At 31.1% G+C, this 27,852-nt stretch overlaps 1 protein-coding gene across 3 annotated transcripts; it reads left to right on the top strand.

Annotated features, from left to right (window-relative positions):
* Positions 1-1,499: 1,499 nt before the first annotated feature.
* Positions 1,500-27,852, top strand: LOC145056721 (ABC transporter G family member 39-like). Of its 3 annotated transcripts, XM_079004440.1 has the most exons (20): positions 1,500-1,948; positions 11,064-11,187; positions 14,248-14,336; positions 14,456-14,540; positions 14,631-14,921; positions 15,389-15,479; positions 15,719-16,619; positions 16,712-16,872; positions 17,171-17,274; positions 22,598-22,763; positions 22,840-22,926; positions 23,838-23,986; positions 24,107-24,439; positions 24,566-24,856; positions 24,930-25,013; positions 25,104-25,237; positions 25,326-25,553; positions 25,679-25,850; positions 25,934-26,188; positions 27,453-27,852. In XM_079004440.1, exons 1-20 carry the CDS (start codon positions 1,725-1,727, stop codon positions 27,720-27,722), a joined length of 4,239 nt encoding a protein of 1,412 aa, XP_078860566.1. In that variant the 5' UTR covers positions 1,500-1,724; the 3' UTR covers positions 27,723-27,852. The 3 variants fall into 3 exon arrangements, with proteins under 3 accessions (XP_078860566.1, XP_078860567.1, XP_078860568.1); XM_079004441.1 differs by lacking the exon at positions 11,064-11,187 and having other exon boundaries at positions 1,819-1,948; XM_079004442.1 differs by lacking the exon at positions 11,064-11,187 and having other exon boundaries at positions 1,819-1,948; positions 14,412-14,540.

The following is a 27,852-nucleotide window of genomic DNA, read 5'->3' as shown; positions in this document are numbered from 1 at the left end:
ACGCAGATTCGGATGATCACCCTTTAGCGGCGACATTATTACCGGCGACAGGGGCTTTTAGCGGCGACACTCTCTAGAGTCGCCGCTAAAGGCCCATGTCGCCGGTAATAGCGTCGCCGCTAAAAAATGATTTTCTTGTAGTGCAAATTGTTTATTTATATGGGTTAGATTACTCAATTTTCCATAATTCACTGCATATGATATATGAACTACGAGGAAAAGGCGTGATGCAAACAATGTTCTCTTACAGCAATCTGTTTTTTACTTTTTTATAGTATTATTTTTTTGGATATTCCAAGGTTTGTACTTTGGCTTATGGAATTGTTAATTTCATTTGGATTAAGTTCAAATGAAACTGATACTACAGTCAAGGGCAAAACCATAAATCAAAACAATCTATTGGATGTCATTAAGCGTGTTATTGCACTATGGTCAAAGCGAGAGCTTGTACAGTCATCAGAACTAGAGCAACACACCTGTATCATTTTGTAATTTTTTTTATTTTGTCTATTCCTTCTATTATAAATAAAATTAAATTTGATTTATTTTGTTTTATCACTTTGTTAGGTTTTGATTTGTATCCAACCGTGATTTCCATAGTTTTAAACCTAATATTAAAATATAAACCTCTTTTATTATAAATATCTTCCTAACATTTGTTTCTACTTTTCCTCCTATCATATTAAATGTTGACAAATGGATTAAATGATTACTAATTTTATTAAATGTCTAATTAAATGTGACACATGTCAACATTTGATATGATACAAGGAAAAGTAAGAACAAATGGTAGAAGAATATTTAATTTCTCTATTATAAATTCTTGGTTCAACCCATGCATGGCCTTAAGTCGCTCCATCGGACTAAAATGTTTGAGAGGTTTTTGTCACGGCACCTAGATTCATCATCCTCCCTAGTTCCATTTCTGGCGACTCGTCCCTACTCTCGACAATTATTTACTAAGTGAGTAAATTTTATTTGTCATATGATAAAAGTACACATGCACCCATTTCTCGCTACTCGTCCCTACTCTTCATAATTATTTAATAAGGTTATAATTAAGGGAGTAAATTTTATTTTGTCATATGATAAAAGTACACGTGTACCCATTTCTGTCGACTTGTCCTCTCCTGTGCTTATACACAGGCGATATAAATGAGACAACCTATTACATTTACATCTATGTATATTAGTACGTGTTGTTGCATCAAGATGGAGATTGGAACCAAACGCCCATGTCAACATGCCTATTTTTATAACATGCCCATGTAAATATTGTAATAATTCATGAAAAAAGTAATCAAGATAAAAAAATAATGACGGTGGTTCTTTCTTTTTGCATACATATTAAATGCACCGCTGCCATAAGTGGCACTTAACCTTTCCTTCAGTATAATCAATGGTCTTACTTCTTTCAATCATATATAAAATCAATATTAGACTATTCAAGTCCAATATTTCTATATCACAACTCACAAGTCATAGTGACATGTTACCTTTGCCTATATAAAATAGTTTTTTCCCCTTCACTCAGAATCACTATTTTCACTCTTCATGCACCAACACCTCTTATATATATGCATATACATATATGACGGTTTGGTGCATCTTAGTTTTTATACCTTATTAACTTCTTTACACATATAAATATCGATACATACATATAGATATATATATTCTCCTCAACTAGCGTATAAGTTTTCAGGCCACGCTGCGCAGTTGCTATGGTGGCAGTGGTTGCTGTGAATGGCGGAGGAGGTGGTTCTTCTGGCTCGGCTGAGCAGTTGAGCAGTTGCAGTAGGAGGCAAGATATAGCTGATGAAAAAGAACTCCACCATGACGGGAGTAAACTTAAAGTGGAGGATGTGAAGTTAATGAACAGTCTAGTTGAGGCTGAAGAGGAAGATCATGTCAGATTCTTGAGGAGATTGAGAGAGAGAATTGATAGGTAAGTGTTTGCTTTTAATCCCACTTCGTCTTTTAATTTGTTCTAATGAAAATTGCAATTTATATTATTAAACGTTCTTTATCCATAAAAACTAAAATAGATCTTCCGATGGCAGAGTGATAAAATCTTTGAACAAAGAATTCATTATACATATGATTATACGTACACACACAAACGTGTGCGTGTATATATATATATATATATATATATATATATATATATATATATATATATATATATATATATATATATAAAAGTTATTAGTTTAGTCAAATAAATACATACGCGAGAACTAGATAATTTTTTTCCATCCATAATTTTCTAAATCCAAAACCACCATACGACCCTAAAGACTTCGTCTAAGCCATTTGGTCAAAGACTTGAAAAAACGGGAAAAAAAACAATAAATGTCCATATATACACATTTAAATGTTGTTATATGCATATTCAAATATGCATACATACAAATTTTGAAAAAAATACAAATGTGCACAACTGCACATAAAGAAAACTTAAAAAAAATCCCATTTTTGTTGATTTTAGATTGTGGATGCCTGAGACACAAGTATTAGATTTCTGGGTGGTGTTGGTTTTGTAAAAAAAATCTAGAGTTCTTAAATAATAATAACTATATATATATATATATATATATATATATATATATATATATATATATATATATATATATATATATAAAATACTTAATCGGGTTTTTGTTGATTTTAGTTTGTGGATAATGTCGTTAGTGTTACATTGACTAATTTTATTCGCTGTTTCTAAAAAACAGTTAAATTTTGGATCGAGAAAAATCAAAATTTATTCTAAGTTATGTTTATTAATATTAAAATAAATAGTCAATGTATTTGCTCAATTCATTAAATGAGAGACATGAAATGTTCACCTCCTCAACTGTCTTCGCACAGGCACATCTACCCATTTATTATGGATATGGTTGGGCGATCCTTATGCCAGAAAAGAAAAACTTATTCACATTCACGGTTTTGTTTTACAACAGTTTTGTTTTACAATCCTATATAACAGTTTTGGTTTGGAACAGATCTGAAAGAGATTTATATCGGTGTACACAAATATAGGACTAATTAAGTATTTTTGTATACAACAATATTATAGTAACATGTTTAATTAACCACATTTCTAAATGTCTTAACTGATTTTAGTCTCCAAGATTTCGGTTTACTTCTAAAAGCTAAAACTAATAGGGGACTTTTTTGAAACTTAGAGATGAAAAACTTACTTGTAATAGAAAATTACCATCAATAGTATTTTTGGAAAGCAATGTTATAACCAATTGTCGGAACAATGAAAACAGGCCATTAAAAATTGCATGAGAAAAGTAAGAACTGTTTGATAGACATATGGGGTAATGTAGGACGACAAATAATAAACAAAATTATGAATGTTTACAAAAAAGGGTTTCTTACTTGTTAGCAGGAAGTAGAAGTTATAGCCTTGAGTTTCATTTAGAAAGAAAGGAAAAGACAAAGGTTGTCACTAACTTGCTTGTGTGCCTCTTTGTCTCCTTTTGAGATGTGTCAATTTAATTATTTGAAATATTTTTTAAGATTGTTAATACTGATAAAAGGGTGAGAATCATTTTTAGACGTGTCAATTTAATATTCTGATATTTTTACAAATATTCATTATGTACAAAAGAAGTTTTCTTTTATGTTTATATCACAAACATAAAATCATATATGGCATACAAAATAGCATAATAGACAACCCGAAATATGAGTTTGAAATAACTGGCAAAATTTTGTATAGGAAAAACGTATTTTCAGAACAATCATAATACATAAATTCATTGTAATGGGGGTAACGGAATATGAGGTGTAGCCAATATTTCTCCACCCCTAGATAAAGAGGATGCGTCAAATATAAGACATATAAATATTTACATATCTGGAAAATTGTTACTATCTATGAGCTTATTAAGAAAGAGAATATTGCTGTTTAGCGTCTCTTGATTTCTATTAGGAACTTGTGGAGGAGAAGCAAGAAGCTCATGTTTTTTAAGTAACAATCACTTTCTTCATAACTCTAAAAGCATTAATCACATGGGGTTTGCAAATTCAGACCTTTCAAATGGCATGTCCTTGCAAAATTGCGTACTTTTTGCTAATTAATACAGCAAAGGCTCATTGCAATGTCAAGGTAGGACCGATCGTTAGTTAACTTATACTACAATTTATATTTTCTAGTATTTTTATATTTAAATTATGTATTTGGAAGACTTGGATAGTTACTAGGAGATATATAGTTACTGACTTTTCTTGGGACAAATCTACACATCTCATGGGAATATAGCTACCATCCATACATAAATCGTCAATATGTTTCCCAACCGAAGCCACCTTGAAACCTTCAACTCCCCATATATATAGGCCAAAGACACTCCCTCCAACATATAGGCCAAATCCAACCATTTAATCTTCGACATCTATAACATGAACAACCATGATTTCAACCAAGAAAAGTCTAGGAAGCAATTCATAAGCAAATCTTCTGGAATCCAATAGTCCTTCAGAACCTATTCATTGCTCGATCTCTAATACATTTTTTAACTGAGCCAAAAGCGGTACCTACCGTTTATGATGCATGTGATTAATTAATAGATCCTACTATCTAAAACGAATTGCCTTTAACCTTTAAGTGCTTAGCTACATGACTGAATCCCTCTTCTACATCGTGAATAGCTTTAATGCAAGAGACCTAGAATGTTGAGTCATTAGAATAAAATGCCGAATCATGAGAATAGAAACTCCAACACTATTTTTGGATGAGTGCGTCGTCAAACACATTTATACTACCAATCTCGGGACCATCTTTATCTTTACTTGCCAACACATTATTCCATTTGATTCAACTAATCTTTCTCGTGCTACCTTCACCATCCAAAAGAGTTGTGCAAACAAGGATTAATTTAGTTTTCTATTAACAATTTCAAGTATTTAAAAGTGGGACATGAACCAATGGGATGTTTGGAGTGCTTTTCAATCAACTTATTGACTTTTGGAAAAAAGCCAAGAATTAGCCTTTTGAAAAAGTTATTTTTATACTAAAACTTTAGCATTTACCAAACATTTTTTTAACTTACTAAATTTTTGAAAAGTCAATAAGTTAATAAATCATTTTGAAAAACTCTCAAATACCCTGTGATTCAAGAACGGTCTTTTAAAAACCTTCAATATGATGACTTTTCCATGAATCTCAACCAACTTCCCATTCCATGTTAGACAAAACGTAATACAAATATATTCTCAAAAGCACACCTAACGGAATCCATAAATCAAAACTACTTCATCTGAACCCCAACACCAAAAATTGTTGATTTGTGTAGGTTAATTCTCAACCCCAACAACAAAATAAAAGAAAAAATGTTTACTAGATTTTCAATTTTTGAACGTATCCACCTATCCATAACCAAAATATCATCAATATATAAAAGAAAAGATTGAGATATATGGATCCAATTGTAACTCCATGAATAATCTCATGTATAATTAATAGCATCATTCATGACTACACAAAGACCTTTCATCAAAAAAAGAAAAAAAAAAAAAAAAAAAAAGTGGATCACCCTACCGCTAACCTCTTTCCAATCTAAACTAACGAATAAGATTACCATTTGTAACATCCCAAAAATAGTGATAATTTTTTTCATTTTATAAGTCATTAATACCATACATCAAATGTCTCAAAATCAACCACGGAACAGTATATCAAAAATCATCAGAGTAAAAATAGTCATAAATACGGAATCAGGACGGGGATGTTGTGCGATCATGTCAGGCATTTCCCTTTTGTATCGGAAGTACCTGAAGTCATAAACATAAAACTGTAAGCATAAAACTTAGTAAGTTTCCCAAAATACCATATACCATACACACAGTTGGCCTCAGCCCTGTGGTATATTCCAACCCAACACACAATCATGGGCCCAACCAAAGAGTATGTTTCAACCCGAACATGCAATAATGGGCTCATCCCTAGGGTGTCTTTCACTCAATCATATAATTATGGGCCCGACACTGAGATTTTTTTCAACTAAACATACAAACATGCAAAGAGTCACAAAGACAGCTAGCATCCTACATAACACCACCCAGTGTGCCAGCATTGGTGCCTTCGACCCACAAGCATAGTGAGAAGACTCACCTCTCAGTTGATACTCAACTGCTACTGCTCTCACTGCCAGAAATATCGATGTTACGTACCACCTATACAGTTATACCAAATAAGCCCTTAGCTCTTCTTTTACAACTAGGAGTTTGACCAAAAGTCAAGTCAAGTCACAAGTAAATGGTCAAAGTCAACGCTCAAACCTGACTTTAGTCAACCATCACGTCGTGGCTATTCATGGCCACGCTGTGGCTCTCATACATCGAGACAAATGGGTTGTTCCCAGTTACCACACCGTGGCGACCTAAAGCACGTTGTAGGCGCTGGGGTTTCCAACAGCTTAATGGGTTATGTTGTTTTCTTCGATTCCAAGAGCTCCAAAGCTCAAATCTAGTCTAAAACATGGTCTACAACGATAAAGTTTCCAACTTTATCCATTAAGACCGCCCAAAAGGTCAAAATCTCAAACCCTAGGTTCCAAAAATGCTAAACAAGACATGGATTCATCTACTAAGCACTTATTCCAAAAAAAATCCTTAGCCCATTAACTTCTGAATGGTTTCAAACGCCAAACTAACATAAAAGTTGGTGTTTTATAGAAATACATGTCCAATGCATGTCTTGAAGCCATAATAAATCAAACCAACAATCATACCAATGTTCCAAAGATTCATAAAGTTGCAAACTTTATGAGATCTCACCATTCCAACCAACAAGAACATGAAGATTAACGGACAAAACTCAAGATCTAGCAACCTAACATGATAAAAATCGAGTCTTAGACACTTACAAAGGTGCCGAAGAGTGTTAGGGCGAAGAATGGAGACTTGCTTGCTAAATCTTAGATCACTTCTTCTTCCTTCTTCATTCAAGAACTTCCAAGAACACTAAGAAGGGCTTCAACAATGGAGGAAGGAGATTAGGGTTTCTTCAGATCTTTAGGAGGGTGAGGGTGAGCAAACCCTTGCCTCCTCGTTCCTTTAAATATGGAGAAAACTCGAAAAAATAAGGTCTTCCAGCAGCCAGCTGCCATGTCATGGCAGCTTAAATGAAACACGCATTCCAACTTGCCTCACCACGTTGTGGTGGTGCCTCCACCACGTCGTGGCAACCCTCAAATGCCAAAAACAAAAATTAAAAACATAAAGTACCTCAAGGTCCGGGCATTACACCATTAACTAAAACGAAAGCTTGGGTTGAATAAAGACAAGTTGAGACTCATCTTATCAATTACGATCCAAAACCTAAAAAAATAAAAGAATTTTGAGCAAAGAATCTCATGAAATAGTATTGTACTCTTTTCTAAAATCGATTTTAAAAATAAGAAGTTGTTCTTCGAGTTTGTTTACCCGACTAACCACCTCAAATATATCCAAAGGGTTATCAAGAATTTGACGACTTATACAATCAACCACTTTGGTTATTCTAATCACCAACAACTTGCTATGTTCTTATAAAGATTTATTTATAGTTTGTAATATGTCACAACATAAAGTAGAGAACTTGATGATCTAAAATTGTAATGAGGAATGATAAGAAATGGATGAATAAGACCTAAGAAGACTAAGAACAATATTTGAAAAGCATAGATATATTTTTCTCAAATATTTCTATACAAATAAAAGTTATAGTTTTCCACTTCCAACATCGAGATTTCGGCTACCGGATATAAGCTACTATTGGCAAACATATCTATTGTAATAAATGAAAGTCTTTGCGACATTTAACACTCTCATTAACTTTGTCACATTTTATTTTTTTGGTTATTTTCAAATAAATATTTTTCACATGGCATTTTGTGGTTTTTATTTCTATTTTGTTAATTTCACATGGTATTTATAAGTCAAATGGGCTTTTCTTTCTTGATTTAATAAATGTATTTCGATTTTAAAATACAAGAATTGATTCCCTTTCATTCAAATTTAAAATCTAATATTCAATTTTAAATTAATATAATTAATCTAATTTTAAATATATTAATAAATACAAAATATTATTTTATTATTGGTAGATTTTTAAAATTATTATAACAATACACATATTTGTTATTTTAGATATTACGTTAAATCCAAAACATAAATCATATTATTAAATTAACTTATAAAAAATATATTCAAAATACTATTTTTCAAAATAAGTAAAAATGTTTAAATGTTGTAAATATAAAACGGCAATTCAAATTAAATAAAAGTTATCAAAAATCATTTTTATTATAATTCAAATTTTCCAAAGAATTGAGTTTTAATTAAATAACATAACAATTACATTACGTTAACTTGCAAACAATGATTTATATATCCATTAACTATCATGATCGAAATTAAATAAAAAATCAATAGATAAGTAATTTCTAAATAAACAATTACAATGTTAAATTGTAATATTAAATCTTAAACCATGTTTAGTTTTATTTAAACATAAATCGCGAGTAGATGTCATTGAATTATACGAATATAATGTCTACATTATGTATGTTATATGACAACAATTTTCTTTTAATATTTCATTGAAATACTTATTTATTTATCATTTCCGTTGTATTTATTTCGAATTTTTATTTAAAAAATGATTGTGGTTTAGACGTTTATAATTTTTTGGTTTAATCAATCTACATAGTAACGGGTCTTACAACTTGGCATTAATTGTTCCAATCTTTATTGAATCAGAATTCTTACTATATTTAGATACGTAACAAAATCCTTTTATCACATAATTAGTTTTTTTAACAACGTCACATAATTAGTTAACAATGTAATTCGTAGACATAGTATATACCATCAATCAAAATCAAGTTTTATTCTTCCATTAACGAATCCTCAACCATCCCATCTTTAGTTTTAAAAATCTTCCACCCCAAGTAACAACTCCTTGAGCGTAAGAGTACTTGGAGGTTAAAATGTGTTCCAACCATTTTATATATATATATATATATATATATATATATATATATATATATATATATATATATATATATATATATATATATATATAGTATTAACTAACCATAACTAACTAGGAACTAAAGAACCACAGTAACATACTAGTTGTTAGAAATCCAAACGATCGACATCTAAAAGAAATGTTTTATATTTCTTAGTTAGATTCACATTTAGTATATAAAAAATAGTTTATTTTCCATTTAACTTCATAGATTCATATTTAACTTAGTTAGATTCACATGTAAATATGAATTTTTATTCAAACCCCCTGTAAATTTGATAACTTTTGATTAACAATCTTTCATTTAGATATTTATCATTAATATTAATTGTCATCCAAATGTGATTTGGGACTAAAAATTCGATAAATTTAAATGATTTTTATACCCAACAACTATTTAAATGTGAATTATCTTCCATAAATATTTAATATAGTTGAGATTAATAAGTAAATGTGAACGATAGTTGATGTACAAAGGAATAAAAAACGCATGGAAAAATGTTCTTTTAAATAGCTATTTGGCTCTTTATGGAAAGATGACAAAAAATAAAAACCTTGAATTTTTGGTATATTTGGTTTTTTTCAATAAAATTAAAAAAACAAAAAAAAAAAAAAAAAAAAACAAAACAAAACAAACTAATTTTGATTTTATCTGTTGAATGCGACTCCAACTTATAAATTTACAACTCAACTTTTGGCTCTTGATTGGTTTTTCATTTAAGGATATACATTTGTGTATATATATATATATATATATATATATATATATATATATATATATATATATATATATATATATATATATATATATATATATACTTAAACAATTTTAGTCTAATAGTATTAAATCTTGTCTTCTTTTCTTAAAGTCACGGGTTTAAATCATGTTTGAAACACAAATGTATTAGATTATTAATACCCTTTTTTTTTCTTTAGTTTTATTTTGTATCGTAATTCATATTTTTTTATATGTTATAAATAAACATTTATGTTGATATATAAAAAGGATTCTTTTTTACTTCATATACAAATTATGAATATAAACTATGATGGATTTTTATAAAAGATAATTGAAATTGTAAATGGCCAAGATGCTTATTTTTTCAAAAATTATTAATCATTCGTTAATTACTCGTTAACATATAATAAGTTAAAATTGTTTTTGTTTTTGTTACATATCATAATATACCTGTAAAGTTGAAGAATTATTCACATTTATATATATATATATATATATATATATATATATATATATATATATATATATATATATATATATATATATATATATATATGAATTTAAATAAATTTGTTTGATTTTGTTTTTGTTACAATTTCACCATTTTGATCAAATACAAATAAATTTACTATATTTATAAGTAAATTTCTTCAAATTCAACGTGAATGATTAAAAAGTATTTAAAAACTTATATATAATGGTTGTTTTTATATTGATTAATATGTGTAAATATCAGATATAGTTTTTGATGTTTGAATCTAAATGAGAAGTAATGAAAAAAGAATATTCTTTTAATATATATATATATATATATATATATATATATATATATATATGTGTGTGTGTGTGTATGTTTGTTTATTTATTTAAGGTATACATAATTTTGAATATTGATATATTTAGTTTTTCTGTCTAACAAAATATAAGACATTATAATTTTTTTTTCAAAACAAGTCTGAATATCTCCATATTGTCGTGGTACTTGGTGATTAGATAGAGTTCTACATTTTGAATCTCAGAATGGCATAATAATTTAGGGATCAAGTACGACTATGGGTCGATCTATGTCGATGGTGTCAAATAAACCATGTTAACTTATTGTCGTCTTTATTATTCTTGGCATCTTCATTATCGTGTTTGTGTTTCTCGAAAACTTTAATCCTTACATATCTTCCATATATTTCGATGCTCATAATCCTTCTTGAATCTTTAAAAGCACGTATACGTAATTTTGTAGCTTTGGATAGTTTCCAAGATAATAAAAAGATACTTTCTTAAAATTAATATGTGTAGGGTAGGGAATGAGTTCATACCAAAGATTGAAGTACGATATGAGAATTTGTTGGTTGAAGGATATGGATATGTCGGTGATAGAGCTCTTCCTTCTCTTTATAATGTCACCTTCAATTCAATCGAGGTACAATTTTCCTTCATTTATCCTAGTTTTTATATATTAATATTAATTTTTGTTACTGATACTCAAGAAAACTATAGAACGACAAAAGGATTTAATGTGGTTTGGTCGATGTTACCTTCGTCTACTGGCATAAATTGGAGAATTCTTTTATTATCAAAAATGTATTAAAGTTATTACATTGGAATCCCTAGCTATAAATATTATAATTTTCAAACCATATCAATTACAGGGTCTAGCCCATATACACAGAAATACAAAAAAACGAATAAGTTCCCTTCGGGTTTTCTTTACATCTTTTTGGGCCGACTTATCCATACATTTTACCAAATCCTAAATCACACGTTAATAATCTCCACCTTGACTTGAATTGTCTTCAACCATCAAGGATCCCCAAGAGCAATTCTTAAACTTCTTTGAGGGAAATGACTTTGTCAACATATCGGCCAGATTCTCCTTAGTATCTATCTTTTGAATAGAGAACCTTTTTCTTCTAAAACATATTTGGTGAGCTTTCTTCAGATCACCCATAAACCTGCTTACCACAATAACCGCAAGAGCCAAATGAGGTCTAGCACATACCATAGAATCCATGAGACTTTCAATAACACTTGAATATGGAACCATGCTCATATAACCTTTTTCCTTATCTGCACCTGGTATTGTACATTGATCAAGTGTGAAGTGTGCTACTAAAGGAGTCCCAACAAATTTGGGCCGATAAAAATGGAATGATTGTTAGACATTCTCAATGTTTCTTTGTTGATATATGAATAAAATTCATGCCTTTATGTCCCTCTGAATATCCATCCTTAATATCCTTTTTGCATCTCATAAATCCTTCATCTCAAACTTACTTTCCAACACTTTCTTAAAATCATTTATTTTAGTCATATCCATTATTGTAATTAGCACATCATCCACATATAATAACAAATATATGTATGTGCAATCAGAATATTCCTTTGAGTAAGCACAATTATCAAACTGGGTTTGAATGTACCATGTAAAGAAATAAAAAATCAAATCTCTTGTAACATTATCTTGGATATTGCTTTAAACCAAAAAGAGATTTCTTTAGCAAACATATAAGAGTGTTTTTTTTAATCAAGAACACCTTCTGGATGAGACATGTAAATCTTCTCATTTAGATTGCCATGAAAAAATGTGGGTTTTACATCGAACTAGATCAAATGCACTCATCATGGCTAATAGAAACTGAATTGTGAAGCAAATGCACTTACCATGGCTAAAAAGAAACTGAACTGTTTTGTGTTTCACGACAGCTGAGAAAACCTAATGATAGTCGATTACTTCTTTCTGTGAGAATCCCATTGCGACCAACCGTTCCTTGAATCTTATAGGTTTAACTCAGAGATTTATTCTTTTCTTTTAATTACCCACTTGCATCCCATTGGTTTTGCTCCTTTTAGTAATAGAACATGATTCTATTATTCATTCCTCTCCATTGATTGCATCTCTTCATTCTTTTTCATTAACAAATTTGTTGCTTCTTTACTTACTACAACCTCTTATTATCATCAAGGCTCATTTTTATCAATATTTTCTCTACTTGCCAATGCAAATGCTACATAATCCGTGTCATTGGTATTAGCACATCCAACATATCAAATTGAGTTTTAAAAGTTTTTTTTCCGCCTTCCCTTTACTACATATAGTTTCTTCCTTATTTTCTTCTCTCTCGGCACCAACATCTCTAGACTATTGCTCCCTTTGTTGATCTTGAAATTCGTATTTTTTAGGCTATTCCTTGCTAGTTTGATGAACCTGCTATGAATAACCAGGGAGGACACAACCAAACTTTCCTAGAGAAGTGATCAATAAATTTCATAAAATACGAGCGTCCTCCATGCGATTTTACTTGAACCATATCTACACCTTCATCAAAACTATCTTGAACCACATCAACACTAACATTGTTGCTTGATTCAGCCTTACTATTTCCCTTCCTTCACCGTGGATAAACTTTTTTAATATGTCCTCATTCCTTGCACCTACAACATTTAACCTTACTAGTAGTGTTAGATATGGAACTTGACTTCCCCTGATTTCCACCCTCTCTTTCTTATGTTTTACTCTACAAACAAACATACTTGAATTGGAATCTTCTTCATTAACCCTATGCGTTAGTTCCTTAGACATCAAAGAATCCATCACATCAATGAAAGTGATTGTAGCTCTACCATACAACATGGTATCATCGACATACTCAAATAAATTTGATAGAGAACACAACAAAATAAGATCTTGATCCTCTTCATCAAACTTAACTTCGAAAATTTGTAAATTCATTATAATATATTAAAGATATCAAGATGAATCTTTACCTAAGTACTTTCAAACATCCGAAGGATGTACAAATGTTATTTCTAATATAGCCGATTCATGAGAGAATTATTTCGATACTTGTCGATTAGTTTCTCCCAACGCCCAACAACAGTCGTTTGATCAATAACCTCCCATAACACTTCATCAGTTGGATATAACACATTCAAACTATGTGCTTTCCCCAGAATATTCACCTTTGCATATGTCAGCATCTCCTTCGGAAAATTTTCCTTTCCTTATGATGCAGCAGCACAAACATGTTGAACCCAAATGGATTTCATTTTCACCTTCTACAACGTCAAATCATTTAATCCACTGAATTTCTCCAAATCAAACATGTAAAACTACATCCTTCAATCAACATATCTTGCCGCTTGAACAACCACAACTTTAATATCCCGTATTATGCAAGAAAACAATAATACACAAGGATATAACATGGCTCATTTGATGTGATCTATGTCCATGGACAGAACCAAAGAACTCTTCAATTATCAGACTGTTTCATAGTATTTACAATGGAATCCCTGGCTATGAATATTTATACCTGTAAAACCCTAGAAACTATAGGGTCACGCCCATATACATGGAAATACATAATAATTAAACAAGTCCATTCGATTTTGTTTGAATTCCTTTTAGGTCGGGTTATCTATTTTAGGTCACCAAATTTCCAATGACACATTAATAGTTATATCTCAAACAAATTTGTAGAACACACTGCAATTTATTGGGCTCGCTCCTTCCAAGAAGAAAAAAGTGAAGATCCTTCAATCCATTAGTGGGATCATCAAACCATCAAGGTATTTGAATTTCTTAATATTTTATCTTTTATGGATCAATGATCATCTCATATTGCTTTTCTTCTACTTTTATAGATATCATTTTCATTTTCCTATTAAGGAGTTAAGATTAAATACAGGATGACACTACTTCTAGGTCCACCAGGTGCAGGTAAAACCTCATTGCTGCTAGCACTTGCCGGGAAAATGGATCATGATCTCAAAGTAATATATTTCTTTGCAAATCGTTTGTAGCTTCTTCTTAATCACCTTTTGTTGGTTCATTGTTAAATGATGGATTGTGAAAGCATGCAGGTGTCTGGAAATGTCAGCTATTGTGGTCATCAACTATCAGAATTTACTCCTCAAAGAACTTGTGCTTATATAAGTCCACATAATCTTCATACTGGGGAGATGACAGTGAGAGAAACGTTGGATTTTTCAGGAAGGTGCTTGGGTGTTGGGCTAAGATACAAACTACTTACAGAAATCTTGAAGATGGAAAGAAATGCAGGAACCAAACCTGATCCAGATATCGAGACATTCATGAATGCCACAACAAACCCAACAAGAGAAACCAATTATGTCACTGAATATGTTCTCAAGGTTTGTTATTGAAGCAAGATTTTTTTTGTAAACTAACAAAAGGGCAATAAGTACACATTCTAGGTAGAAGATTTATATGTTTCAGAATCCTTTAACAGCAACAACAACAATAACTTTAATCGGATAACAAAAAAGAAAGGGGAAGTTAGATTGAGACAATCATATACCTCCACCTAATGATAAAGAAAATATTAAAATGCAAGAAAATATAGTAGAAAGTAACAGATACATAGGAGAAAATAGAAAATTAGATACACTCGATCATAAAGTAAAATGGGCAAATGATGTACTTAGCAGCTCATATATACGGTAAAAAGGAAAATGAGACCTATGCTACTCCATTTGTTATGCATCAGTTATTTAAACATATTATTATTCTTTAGAATAAAAGTTTTTAGAGTTAGCTCTCTGTAAGGTTTTTGTTGAATACTTAAGGTAATTAGAAACTAGTGTTTTCGTTTTTATAGATACTTGGATTGGAAACCTGTGCTGATACTATGGTTGGTGATCAAATGAGAAGAGGTATCTCTGGGGGAGAAAAGAAACGTGTAACCACTGGTATGTTCTCCATTTTTTATGAAAACCTAGCTATGAGTAGTAAGTGTATTCATTTAAAACCTTTTTATGTTACTCTTTGACTTCTTTTCAGAGAACTGTAGGGTAAATTAAGAACCCTTTACACTTACAATTTCTCATATTCCACCTAATTTACATAAGATGTAAAAATCTACAAATCAAATGATAAAAGTACTTATACTATTTGGTTGCTACATTTGATTAATTATAAATTGATACAGGAGAGATGTTAGTTGGGCCAGCAAATGTCTTTTTCATGGACGAAATATCAACAGGACTAGACAGCTCCACTACTTATAGCATCACCAAGTTCTTAAGACAAATGGTACATGTAATGGATTTAACTATGGTGATATCTCTTTTGCAACCTGACCCCGAGACATATAAACTTTTTGATGATGTCATACTAATGTCAGAAGGCCAGATTGTCTATCAAGGTCCTCGTGAAAATGTCCTTGAGTTTTTTGAGTGGATGGGATTTAAATGTCCTGAAAGGAAAGGGGTAGCTGACTTTCTTCAAGAGGTTACATCAAAGAAAGACCAAGAGCAATACTGGTTTAAAGTAGATCAACCATACAGATTCATTACAATCCCTGAGTTTTCACAAGCATTCAAGTCTTTCCATATTGGACAAAAACTTGAAACCGATATTCATATTCCTTATGACAAATCTAAAACACATTTAGATGCATTGTTCAAAGAAAAGTATGGCATATCTAATCTTGAATTACTTAAGGCATGCTTCGACAGGGAATGGTTGTTATCAAAGCGTAACTCAGTGCTTTATATATTTAAGACATTCCAGTTGACATTTATGTCATTGGTAGGCATGGCAATGTTTTTTAGAACTGAAATGCATGTGGGAAATATGGAGGATGGAGGGAAGTTTTTTGGCTCACTGTTTTTTGGTCTTCTTATTGTGATGTTTAATGGGATGGCTGAGCTTGCATTGACAGTGATGAGGCTTCCAGTTTTCTATAAACAAAGAGATGCATTGTTGTATCCTGCTTGGGCTTTTGCTCTTCCCATTTGGGTACTTAGAATCCCTTTGTCTTTAATGGAATCAGGAATTTGGGTGGTTCTTACGTATTACACAATAGGGTATGCTCCAGATGCCATCAGGTAAACTATTATTTTTTTATCAATAAACTTTAAGAATTTCTGGATTTTCATGATTTAATATTATCATAGATCTAACAGTTTTTGTGATTTAGATTTTGTCAACAGCTCTTGACTTTCTTTGCCATACATCAAATGGCTCTATCTCTGTTTCGATTACTTGCTGCTATAGCAAGAACAGAGGTACTTGCAAATACCTTGGGGGCCTTCATCATGTTGTTGATAGTCACCCTTGGAGGATTCATAGTGGCTAAGGGTATCTTCTTTGCTCAAGATTATGATTTTATAACATACATATGTGCGTACGTACGTATGTACATACGTCTATACATACATACATACATACATACATACAAACATATAACCTACATACATATATATAACATACATACAAACATCCATACAACATACATACATACATATATATATATATATATATATATATATATATATATATATATATATATATATATATATAACATAGTTTATGACCCCTAGAAGTAATATTGACACCATAATTAAGCAAACTGACAAATCTAATAAATTAATTTCAGATGATAGCGAGGCATGGATTTCATGGGGATTCTACGTTTCTCCTATGATGTATGCTCAGAATGCTTTGGTTTTAAATGAGTTTCTTGATAAAAGATGGAGTATGGTAAGTTCTCTTGATACTTTGTTCAGTTATTAGACAGTATATTCTACCCTCTTTGTGTTAAGGTTTGGGAGGAAGTATCATTTTTTAAATCGAGAGGTTTACTGGATTTAATGAAGGCTCATGCAATCACTTTTTGAATATGATATTTAAACCCTATGGCTAGACATCACAAAATCCAGATTACTGGGATAATCTTTAAAAGGAACAACTTTTGATCAAGGCACTGAAAAGAAATACAACTAGGGATTTATATTGAATTTTAATTATTCTCGTTACCAAAGATAAGTGCAAATAAATATTAAATGTTGATTTTCCCCCCTTAATTAGGGATGGAGCTGACCCTAGGACCCTATAAGGGGGGTTGTGGCACAACCCCCTTGACCCCGTCATTTGGCCGAACCATTATCAAACTCGTTTTATATAAGCATGCATTCTACACCACCTAAATTGTAGATAAAATCAAGAACTGAACTCTAATGGTAGGCTATAAATTCCATTATATTAAAATGACCTTATGACACTGAAATCGACAAAATTTTGTATAAATGTTTAGTTAGAAACCTTAAGGTGTATAAGTATCTAGATCTTTTCTTAAGTCTTGTCATATGTTCTATATATTTTTTGCTTAATGAGAAACTCCCAGATTATGGGAAATCATAACTTTAATATCGCAACAACACCATATTTCTCTCATACACTCTCCTTTTAAAACATGGTAGTATGCTATCTCTCATCAATTATGGTCGAACCCTAGCCATGTTGGAAATTTAAGAGGCTAATTTACAAGTTGGTAAATTACCTTTCGCCAGAAGAAAGTTTTGTGAGTTCATAATTCAATAGCCTTGAGTTTTAAAGGCTTTAGTGAAGGTTAAAGGTTGGCCCAAGGCGACAGACACAACTAGCTATATGTTCGGAAAATGGTGCGATTTAGGCATACTTTTCACTTTGCAGTTTAGGTTAGATTAACCTGGGTATAGGGCTGTTAATCGGGTCAACCCGATCAGGTTTCGGATTAAACAGGTCGGGTTAATCAGATTTTTTTTTAAAAAAAATTGACCCTAAACCCAACCCTACTAAGGTTCAGGTTAGTCGGGTTAGGGTTAGTCAGGTTTCGGGTTAACCAGGTTGGGTTAGTTGGGTTAATCGGGTTTAAATAGAAATAAAATAATATTTGTTTATTTTAGCAAATAACTTATAAATATAAGGACCTAAAATGTAACGTTTTAAAAAGTAAACTTTTTGTACATGGAATGAATTTAAAAACTAAAAAACTTGGGTTCATAAACTTACTTTAACTTATATATACATAACTTTTGTTACCTTTTGAACTCTGTGTAACTTATATATAAAGATTTTTTTTAAGCTTTTGAACTCTCTATGAACATAGCATTTATCAAATATGTCATTTTTTTGTATTTTAGTAATTTGTAATTGGTTAGTTACTTACTTTATAAATTGACATGGTAAAAACTTAAATATGAAATACTTGTTCGGGTTAATAAAGTATGCCCCTTATTCTATGTGAACATGGCATTTATCAAGTATGCCCCTTGTTCGGGTTAATCGGGTTAACCCGCAACCCGATTCTTTAAAAAAAAATCAACCCTAAACCCGACCCTAAATGCAATTCGGGTATGTCAGGTTAACCCGAATGACCCGATTTAGAATTTTGACCCTGTTAAACCCGACCCTAAGTACCTTATTCGGATTCGGTTCGAGTCGGGTTAATCGGGTTCGGGTTTTTTTGACACCCCTACCTGGGTAACATACGTTGATTTTGTGAGTAGGCACATGGAAGTCTCTAGAATCCTCTAGAAATCTGATAAACTCTAGTTTTGAAATTGAAAAAGCATTTGGATAACAATGCCAACTCGTAGGATATTTATCAAGTCAATGAATCCCCACTAGGGGTGTAAACGAAACGAGTCGATTCGGGTACAACCAAGATCGAAGCTCGGCTCAACTGAAATACTCGTGCTCGGAACTCAGCTCAAACTTGACTCGGGTCTTGATTTTAAGCTCGGGCTCGTGAAATACTCGAAAGTCTCGAGCTCAACTCTGCTCAACTAATATTTTTTTTAAAAAAATCAGTAAATTGAGTAAGAAGTATTAAAACATTCCACATGAAAATGTCCTAACTACCAAAAAAAATATCAAAATTAACTTCCTAATATCAATACATCGCCAACCATATATGTCATAACTTTTACATACTTCCAAAATACCAAAAATAAACATTATTTAAAGAAATGAGATATATGTAAATTACACTAAGCTCAATTAAACTCGCGAGCTTTATGAGTCGAGTATTTTAGTACTCAACCGCGACTCGATAAGATACTCGAGTAGCTTGATCTCGAGCTCGGCTGGATTAAGTTTGAGTCGATTTCAAGTATTTTCTAAGTCTTTTTCGAGTTTCTCACAAGTTGGCTTGCCTCGCTTACACCCCTAATTCCCACATGGAAGCCTATGATACGTCAAGCGTCATCATCAAATAATATTCACTTTGTGTTCATATATTGAACAAACATCTTGTTGCATTGATTATAATTATTGGATATATAGTCATGAATATCAATTATTCAATCGTTTTCTTGATGTTTTGGTAGTTTGATAATTATTTCTCAGTATTAGTTATCAGATTGTTCTATTTTCTTTTCTGAAATATACCCAAACAGCAATGTAGTTCTGGCCAACACTGTCGGACCTCCAACTTCAATGTCTTCCTCAGCCAAAATTCTCATCATCACCGCATATTTCAACCCATCACTATAGGAATTTTAGCCATCACATTGGACTTCCAACCATTAAGTCTTCTCTTTAATTCTCTTGTCTCGCCAATGGGTGGTGATTCCTACTCACACTCATCAACTATGTCACACACCATAAACTACAACCATATAACAAGAATCGAGGCTCCATTCTTTGTAACAACCACCGTCACGTCACTTATCTCCTTCACATATTCTATACTTTAAATCTAAATGACCATATCAACACCAATTGGTACATAGATACAAGAGTGTACCTTTGAATACCTATGATCGACAATTGTAGCATCTATAAATAACTAATAAACTGAACACATAAATTCAATCCCAAACATAACTTCCAATTCAGGTTAGCTTATTTTCACCATTACATAGCATATAAGAAGCACCAAAGAAACTATAAGAGCATTGCCCATTTAGACAAAGTTGAATATCTATATTACATATATAACCAAAATTGCAAACAATTGCCCCATATTGCATACATAAATATGCATATTTAACAAATAATTATTCCATATTGCAGACATTTATACCCTGCACAATTACGAGAGGATTTGTCTTAATGTTTTCATGATATGTAAAAACCTCTTCCCACACCACGTAAACTACTTCCAATGATTTTATATGTGTACTGGAATCTTAATACTTATCTTTTATATTTCATAAACATAAGTACACCAAAATTTAAGTCCAAGAATGCGACTATCTAATGCTCAGTAACATCAAAAACTTGATTATGTTCAATAGAAACCATATGATCTTCAAATGACAACAAAACTTTTAATAACTCTAGATCATCACCAAATGTGATTCAAATTGCTCTAATAACTTCAGATCATGACATTACAAGGAATTCTGATGGTTCAAAATCAAGATAAATTCATGAATGACGCTTGAAAACTCCATTAAATCCACAAGTCAATTTGAAATACTCAGTTAGATCAATTAGGGAAAATTCCTAACAATGATGGATGTACTTGATCAAATGGAATTTATAAAACTTGGAACAAGTTTGAAAGTCACATTAAACTCATAAGATGATGTTCAAAATCGAGTTCCACTATAGCTAGGGTTTGGAACTTTCAAAATTGATTCTTAAACAACAAATCAAACAATATATGAGTTGAATGAACATATATTAATGTTCTAGAGATAGAAAATAACTAAAAACTCAACTAAAATATCCTAGATACAATTGATTTTCGGATTTAGAAAAATTTGAAAGCCTAATTCAAAAATTGAAGAATATAAGCTAGATTCTTTACCTTTAATGACTTTTAAAGGTATTTCCTAGCTTAGCTTCTTCAACACCGCATTAATCACTATCCAACAAAAACCTTAATATGTAGAAATCGCCATCTTCATCCTCCCAAGATCTCAAAGTATTGAGCTATTAGCTTTTCAAAAACCAATAAGTTAAAAAGGTGTTTGGTAAACACTAACTTTTCAGTGAAAAAATGATTTTTTCAAAAAGTCAGGCATTCCTGGCTTTTCGGAAAAATCCATAATGAGTTTGAGAAGCAATAAATTGCTTTTTATCTCCTCGTATGAAAGGGGAGAATGAGCTTATTTTTATATTTTACGTAACTAATACTTTTAACCAACACCCCCACCCCCAGTCTTCCATTTTTCTATTTGATCACACCTTGACCTTTATTCACTAACTCCTTAACTTACCAAACTAACCTTTACATAATTTATAAAACATTTTTGTTCTTAAAGCAAGTCTACACAAGGGAACTCATGTTTTACAAACTTGTCAAAGTTAGTCCCTCCAACTTACTTATATAACATAACTTTGATAATTAATTGAGCTTAAAATTATAAGTCTCATTATCTTATTTTATATATTAAATATTAAATAATTTATTTAATTTAATTACTTCCTCTGTCCCATATTACTAGTCCATGTTTCCTTTTTGGTTAGTCCTAAAATAATAGCTTACTTCTAAAAATAAATATTCATTTTACCAAAATACCCCTTATTATTAGTTACACTACCATGAAATTAAATACAACTACTATGGAATTAAATGCAACAAAAGGGTAAAACTGTCATTTCATTTAATTAAATTAGTGGTAATTAATGTTTCCTTAATTTGTGTATTTTTTGATTGTAGACAATAATTTTGGGACAAAATACCCCTCATTATTAGTTAAACTACCATGAAATTAAATGTAACTACCATGGAATTAAATGCAACAAAAAGGTAAAACTGTCATTTCATTAATAAAGTTAGTGGTAATTAATGTTTCCTTAATTTGTGTGTTTTTTTCTGTGGACAATAATTTTGGGACGGAATGAGTATTATTTAATTAAAATTTTAATTCATCTAAAAATTAGGATGTTACACTCTACCATGCCAAAGTGGTCATTTTTATCTCTATAGGGTGGCTTGTATTGGCCGAAATAAACCTAATATTTAAACCAAATAAATGCTCAATATATAGTGCCTTTTTTGTATATTTCCCTACAACTTAAGGTAGAACTATATAGAAGTTGTTAATATGTTTTACATTGCACCTTAATTTATGTCTGATTTATACAGCCCAACATAGATCCGCGAATTAATGCATCAACCATTGGAGAAGCCCTTCTGAAATCACGAAGCTTTTTTACAGAGGACTATTGGTTCTGGATATGTCTTGGAGCCCTTCTTGGGTTTTCGATTGTCTTCAACATATTATTTATTCTAGCTCTAACTTTCTTGAATCGTATGTTACCAGGCATTACATCTTTTTCTCTAGTTTCATACTTAATATTTTGATTCTATGGTTCCTTTTCTTTCAGCTCTTGTTGATGCTAAACCTGTTATTAGAAAGGAAAAGGAAATAAAGAATGCAGACAATCGCCTTAACACAAAGGAGGTTTATGAAGGTAAGCATTTTCTTTTGCTATCATAATGATTAACCTTAATAAAAAAAGAGGTTGAAGTCGAGGGAACTAAGTTACCTAGAAAAGAAAAAATGTCATAAAATAAGCAATGTAAAAGAAACACAATTGAACAATCATGCAAACATCGCGATAGAAAGTGGAAACACCGAAGGGAAAAAGAAACACTATGAACGACCAATACATATTGGAAGGTTACATTGATGATAAATCTCAGAGGAGAAAGGAGAGAAAAAAGATGGAGTAATGAATGATAATAAACAATCTAAAGGGATTTATATAATAGCCATATAAGAATCCTAATCATACAAAAAAAAAAAAAAAAAAAAAAAAAAAAAAAAAAAAAAAAAAAAAAAACTCTACAAGATGATTAGGATTCTTATATGGCTATTATAGTCATATAAGAATCCTTGTATGTAACATTTTAGATTGTATATTAGCCATATAAGAATCCTAATCATACAGAAAGCTCTACAAGATGATTAGGATTCTTATATGGCTATTATAGCCATATAAAAATACTTGTATGCAACATTTTAGATTGTATATATAATCTAAAATGTTGCATACAAGGAAATTACTTCAAGAAGAATCCTTATATGGCTATTATATGGCTATAATAGCCATATAAGAATCCTAATCATATGGCTATTATAGCCATATAATAGCCCTATAAGAATCCTTGTATGCATCATAGTCAAACTAATAAACACACAACAGCAATACATAAAATGTTGCATACAAGGAAAGTATTGCTCTTATGCATCACAATCAAACACAACACATCCAAAAAAGCTTGCACTAAAAGCAAAACATTGTTTATGCAAGAAAGGAGGTTCGGAACAATTTCAATAGAAAATATGACAAATTATTTTGACATGTAAATTATCTTGAAGGTATTAATATGGTAGACGTGAGAAAAACTTCAAGAAGAAATGATTCGAATATTGTTGCTCACCGTATGGAAAGGAGAGGAATGGTTTTACCATTTAAGCCTCTTTCACTTGCTTTCAACCATGTCAACTACTACATCGATACACCTTTTGTTAGTCACTTTCTTACAACTTTTCATTCACTATTTTCATTAATTCTATGTACTTCCTTATACAAAAATGAATAAATTGTATTCAACATTAATCACATATTATCACATTCATTTGACTAGGAAATGAAGGCTAGAGAGGTTAAAGATAATCGACTGCAATTGCTCAAGGATGTTAGTGGTGCATTTAGACCGGGGATATTGACTGCACTTATAGGTGTTAGTGGTGCTGGAAAGACAACCTTGATGGATGTGTTAGCAGGACGTAAGACTGGTGGATACACTGAAGGAAACATCTTCATTTCAGGATACCCAAAGAACCAATCAACATTTGCTCGTGTTAGTGGTTATTGTGAGCAAAATGATATCCATTCACCAAATGTCACTGTTTATGAATCTCTTCTATACTCTGCATGGCTACGTCTCTCTTCAGATGTTAATACAAGAACACGAAAGGTATTTACTTATTATCTACTGTCTTTTTTGTCATCTAAATCTTATTAAATACATCCGTTGATCATAAATCAAAGTCTTTTATAGTTTTGTTCAACACTTTATTGACGATATAATTGTGAACTATAGATATTCGTTGATGAATTGATGGAACTAGTTGAGCTTAATCCCTTAAGGGACTCTTTAGTTGGCCTTCCTGGAGTAGATGGTCTTACAATAGAACAAAGAAAGAGGTTAACAATAGCTGTGGAGTTAGTGGCAAACCCATCCATCATCTTCTTGGATGAACCAACATCTGGTCTTGATGCTAGAGCTGCAGCCATTGTTATGCGTACCGTAAGAAACACAGTTGACACTGGGAGGACTGTCGTCTGCACAATCCACCAACCAAGCATAGATATATTTGAATCTTTTGACGAGGTTTGTAGCAAATAAAATATTGACATTGTTAATGGTGTCGATGTTGATCTGACTGTGATCCTTCACTTTATAGTTACTTTTGATGAAGATTGGAGGACAAATTATCTATGCAGGACCTTTAGGTCATCAATCTCACAAGCTTGTGGAATATTTTCAAGTAAGTTTTTTATATAAATTTCTATTAAGCAATATTAGCCATAGTCTACAGATTTTAAGTTGAAGTTTTCCTAAAAGTCACGTCCTATAGGCTATTCCAGGAGTTCCAAGGATCAGGAATGGTTATAATCCTGCTACATGGGTGTTGGAGGTGACTTCTTCTTCAGTTGAACATCAACTTAATGTTGACTATGCTCAGATTTATGCCAAATCCACCCTTTATCAGTAAGTTCTAAGTCTATATTTCTCATATGATTGTTTTCCTTGTGTATTTCTAGTATGTTTTAATGGATGCATGTGATGTTTTTTTTAGGGACAACCAAGAACTAATAAGGGAGCTTAGTGTACCCCCAAGTGGCTCCCAAGATCTCTTTTTCCAAACCAAGTACACACAACCGTTTATCATACAGTGTAAAGCTTGTTTGTGGAAACAACACTGGTCTTACTGGAGGAACCCACAATATAATCTTATTCGGTTTATCACCACCATTGTGATTGCTGGTCTATTTGGTGCAATTTTCTTCAAAAAGGGTGGAAAGATGTAAGGCCCTCAATTTACTTATTAATCATAAAATTTTGGTGTCACATACTTTAGTTCATTTCATTTCTCTTCTCTCAACCTAATATATGGTACTAAACAACTTAACTATGAGTCTATGTAAATAGACAAAAACTACAAGAGCTGCAAGATTTCTTAGGGGCATTGTATGCTGTTGTTCTCTTCCTTGGAGCAATCAACCAAAATGCTGTGCAACCAGTTGTTGCTGTCGAGAGAACAGTTTTCTATCGGGAAAGGGCTGCAGGGATGTATTCATCCTCACCATATGCACTTGCTCAGGTAATGAATGAATAAGAAAAGCCGAAGTACTTTACATTACAAATGAGAAATAATAACTTGATGTAATGCTTGGCATTTTGTAGGTGATAATAGAGTCTACATATATTGCAATTCAAACTAGTATTTATATCTTCTTTTTGTACCCGATGATGGGACTCGGGTGGACCGTTGCCAAGTTCCTGTGGTTCTACTACTATTTGTTGATGAGTTTCATTGCCTTCACCTTATCTGGAATGGCGACTATGGCATTGACACCTGCTCCTCAGATTTCTGCTGTTTTGATTTACTTTTTCATCTGCCTTTGGAACCTTTTCTCTGGTTTCATCATCCCACGACCGGTATATCATTCTTTATTGCCTTCTTTCTTCAAAAGTATAATTATAGGTAGTAAATTATGGAATAGGTTTAAAACTATTAAGTTGTGTTTCAAGGGCATAACTTATTTTTTGAACTTATTTCAACGAACTATTTGGTGAAACCATTAAAATAATTTATCACTAATTTTAGAAAAAAAGAATTAAGATAGCTTATTAATAAGCTAACAAGACTTTTTACCTTATTTAATTATATATACCTAAATGTCTTTTTATGTAATTTATATTTGCATTTTCTTATAGGTTACTTTTCAAATGAACACTAGCTAAATGTATTTTTATAAAACTTTATATTTGCATTTATCTTATTGGTTAGTTAACAAGTAACTAGATTATGATGTAAAATTAGTTTTTTAGTATCATTGTTGACTAATTAACCTAATTGTTGTTTCATTTTTTTTTATTAGAAAATAGAAACCCAAGAAAAACTCAATCTTTTATTAAGAATTATTTTCATTTATAACCAAACTTTTATTATTTTGAAGTATATAAAAAATATAAACATTTTTTATTTATAAAAAAGAAATATTCTATTATAGAAAATGAGATTTCATTATTTTTGTTTTTGTTTTTTCTTTTTAAGATGGTTAATATATATATATATATATATATATATATATATATATATATATATATATATATATATATATATATATATATATATATATATATATATCCTTATTTATGAAACTTTAGTGTATTTTATCTTTTTATTTAAAACATGTATTCTAACCTACAAATTATAAATTTTTTGTTGAAAAAAAGGCCACTAGAATTATGATATGTGGCGTGAGTGTGACCTTGTGTTTGAGTGTGAGTGTGACCTTGTATTTGGGTGAGATAGGTAACGATTCAGTTGTATGTATATATATATATATATATATATATATATATATATATATATATATATATATATATATATATATATATATATATATATATATTTCATTTTTCTTTTTTCTTATTGAATTATCAATTATTATAGTCTTAGGGTTACACTAGGTGTTGTAAAATATTTTTTCTCTATTATTTTCATAAATAAATAACAAAAACATTAAATAAGATTTACAAAATTATTACTATAATTAATCAAATTTCATAATAAAACAATGTAAGGGTTGTAAACACATGAATATATTTTGGATTATTTTAGACCGTTTTACATGTGATTAATGAATTTGATGACATGTACACTTTGAACCTAACAAACTATGTATGCATATTGCAGCAAATACCAATATGGTGTAGGTGGTATTACTGGGCGAACCCACTAAGTTGGACAGTCTATGGTCTCATTACCAGCCAAATTGGTGAGAAAGATGACATGCTCGAGGTGCCTGGAGCTGGCAACATGACGTTGAAAAGCTTCATTAACGAGAGATTTGGGTATGAGTATGACTTCCTTCCAATTGTGGCAACAGCTCACATTGGTTGGATACTTCTATTTTTCTTCGTTTTCGTCTATGCCATCAAGTACCTCAATTTCCAAAATAGATGACATTTTGATCGCTCCTTTATAAATATGTAATCAATTTGTTCACTTTTTCCCCTAAAACGAACTCTCCAAAGAATGGTGTATATCTTGTAAACAATTATAAAGTCCTAGAGAAAATTGTGAAAATAAAGAA

This window comes from Lactuca serriola, chromosome 6 (assembly GCF_051521515.1).
Source record: "Lactuca serriola cultivar US96UC23 chromosome 6, Lser_US96UC23_V15, whole genome shotgun sequence".
Taxonomy (NCBI): domain Eukaryota; kingdom Viridiplantae; phylum Streptophyta; class Magnoliopsida; order Asterales; family Asteraceae; genus Lactuca; species Lactuca serriola.
The sequence above is the reverse complement of the archived record's forward strand: the minus strand, read 5'-3'. Positions and strand labels throughout refer to the sequence as shown.

Excerpts from the sequence above, each read along its gene's own strand:
- LOC145056721 (XM_079004440.1), top strand. The coding sequence starts at position 1,725 with ATGGTGGCAGTGGTTGCTGTGAATGGCGGAGGAGGTGGTTCTTCTGGC. Across the intron at positions 22,927-23,837 it reads CACAAAGGAGGTTTATGAAG|GTATTAATATGGTAGACGTG; the intron begins GTAAGCATTTTC and ends ATTATCTTGAAG. Across the intron at positions 23,987-24,106 it reads ACTACATCGATACACCTTTT|GAAATGAAGGCTAGAGAGGT; the intron begins GTTAGTCACTTT and ends TCATTTGACTAG.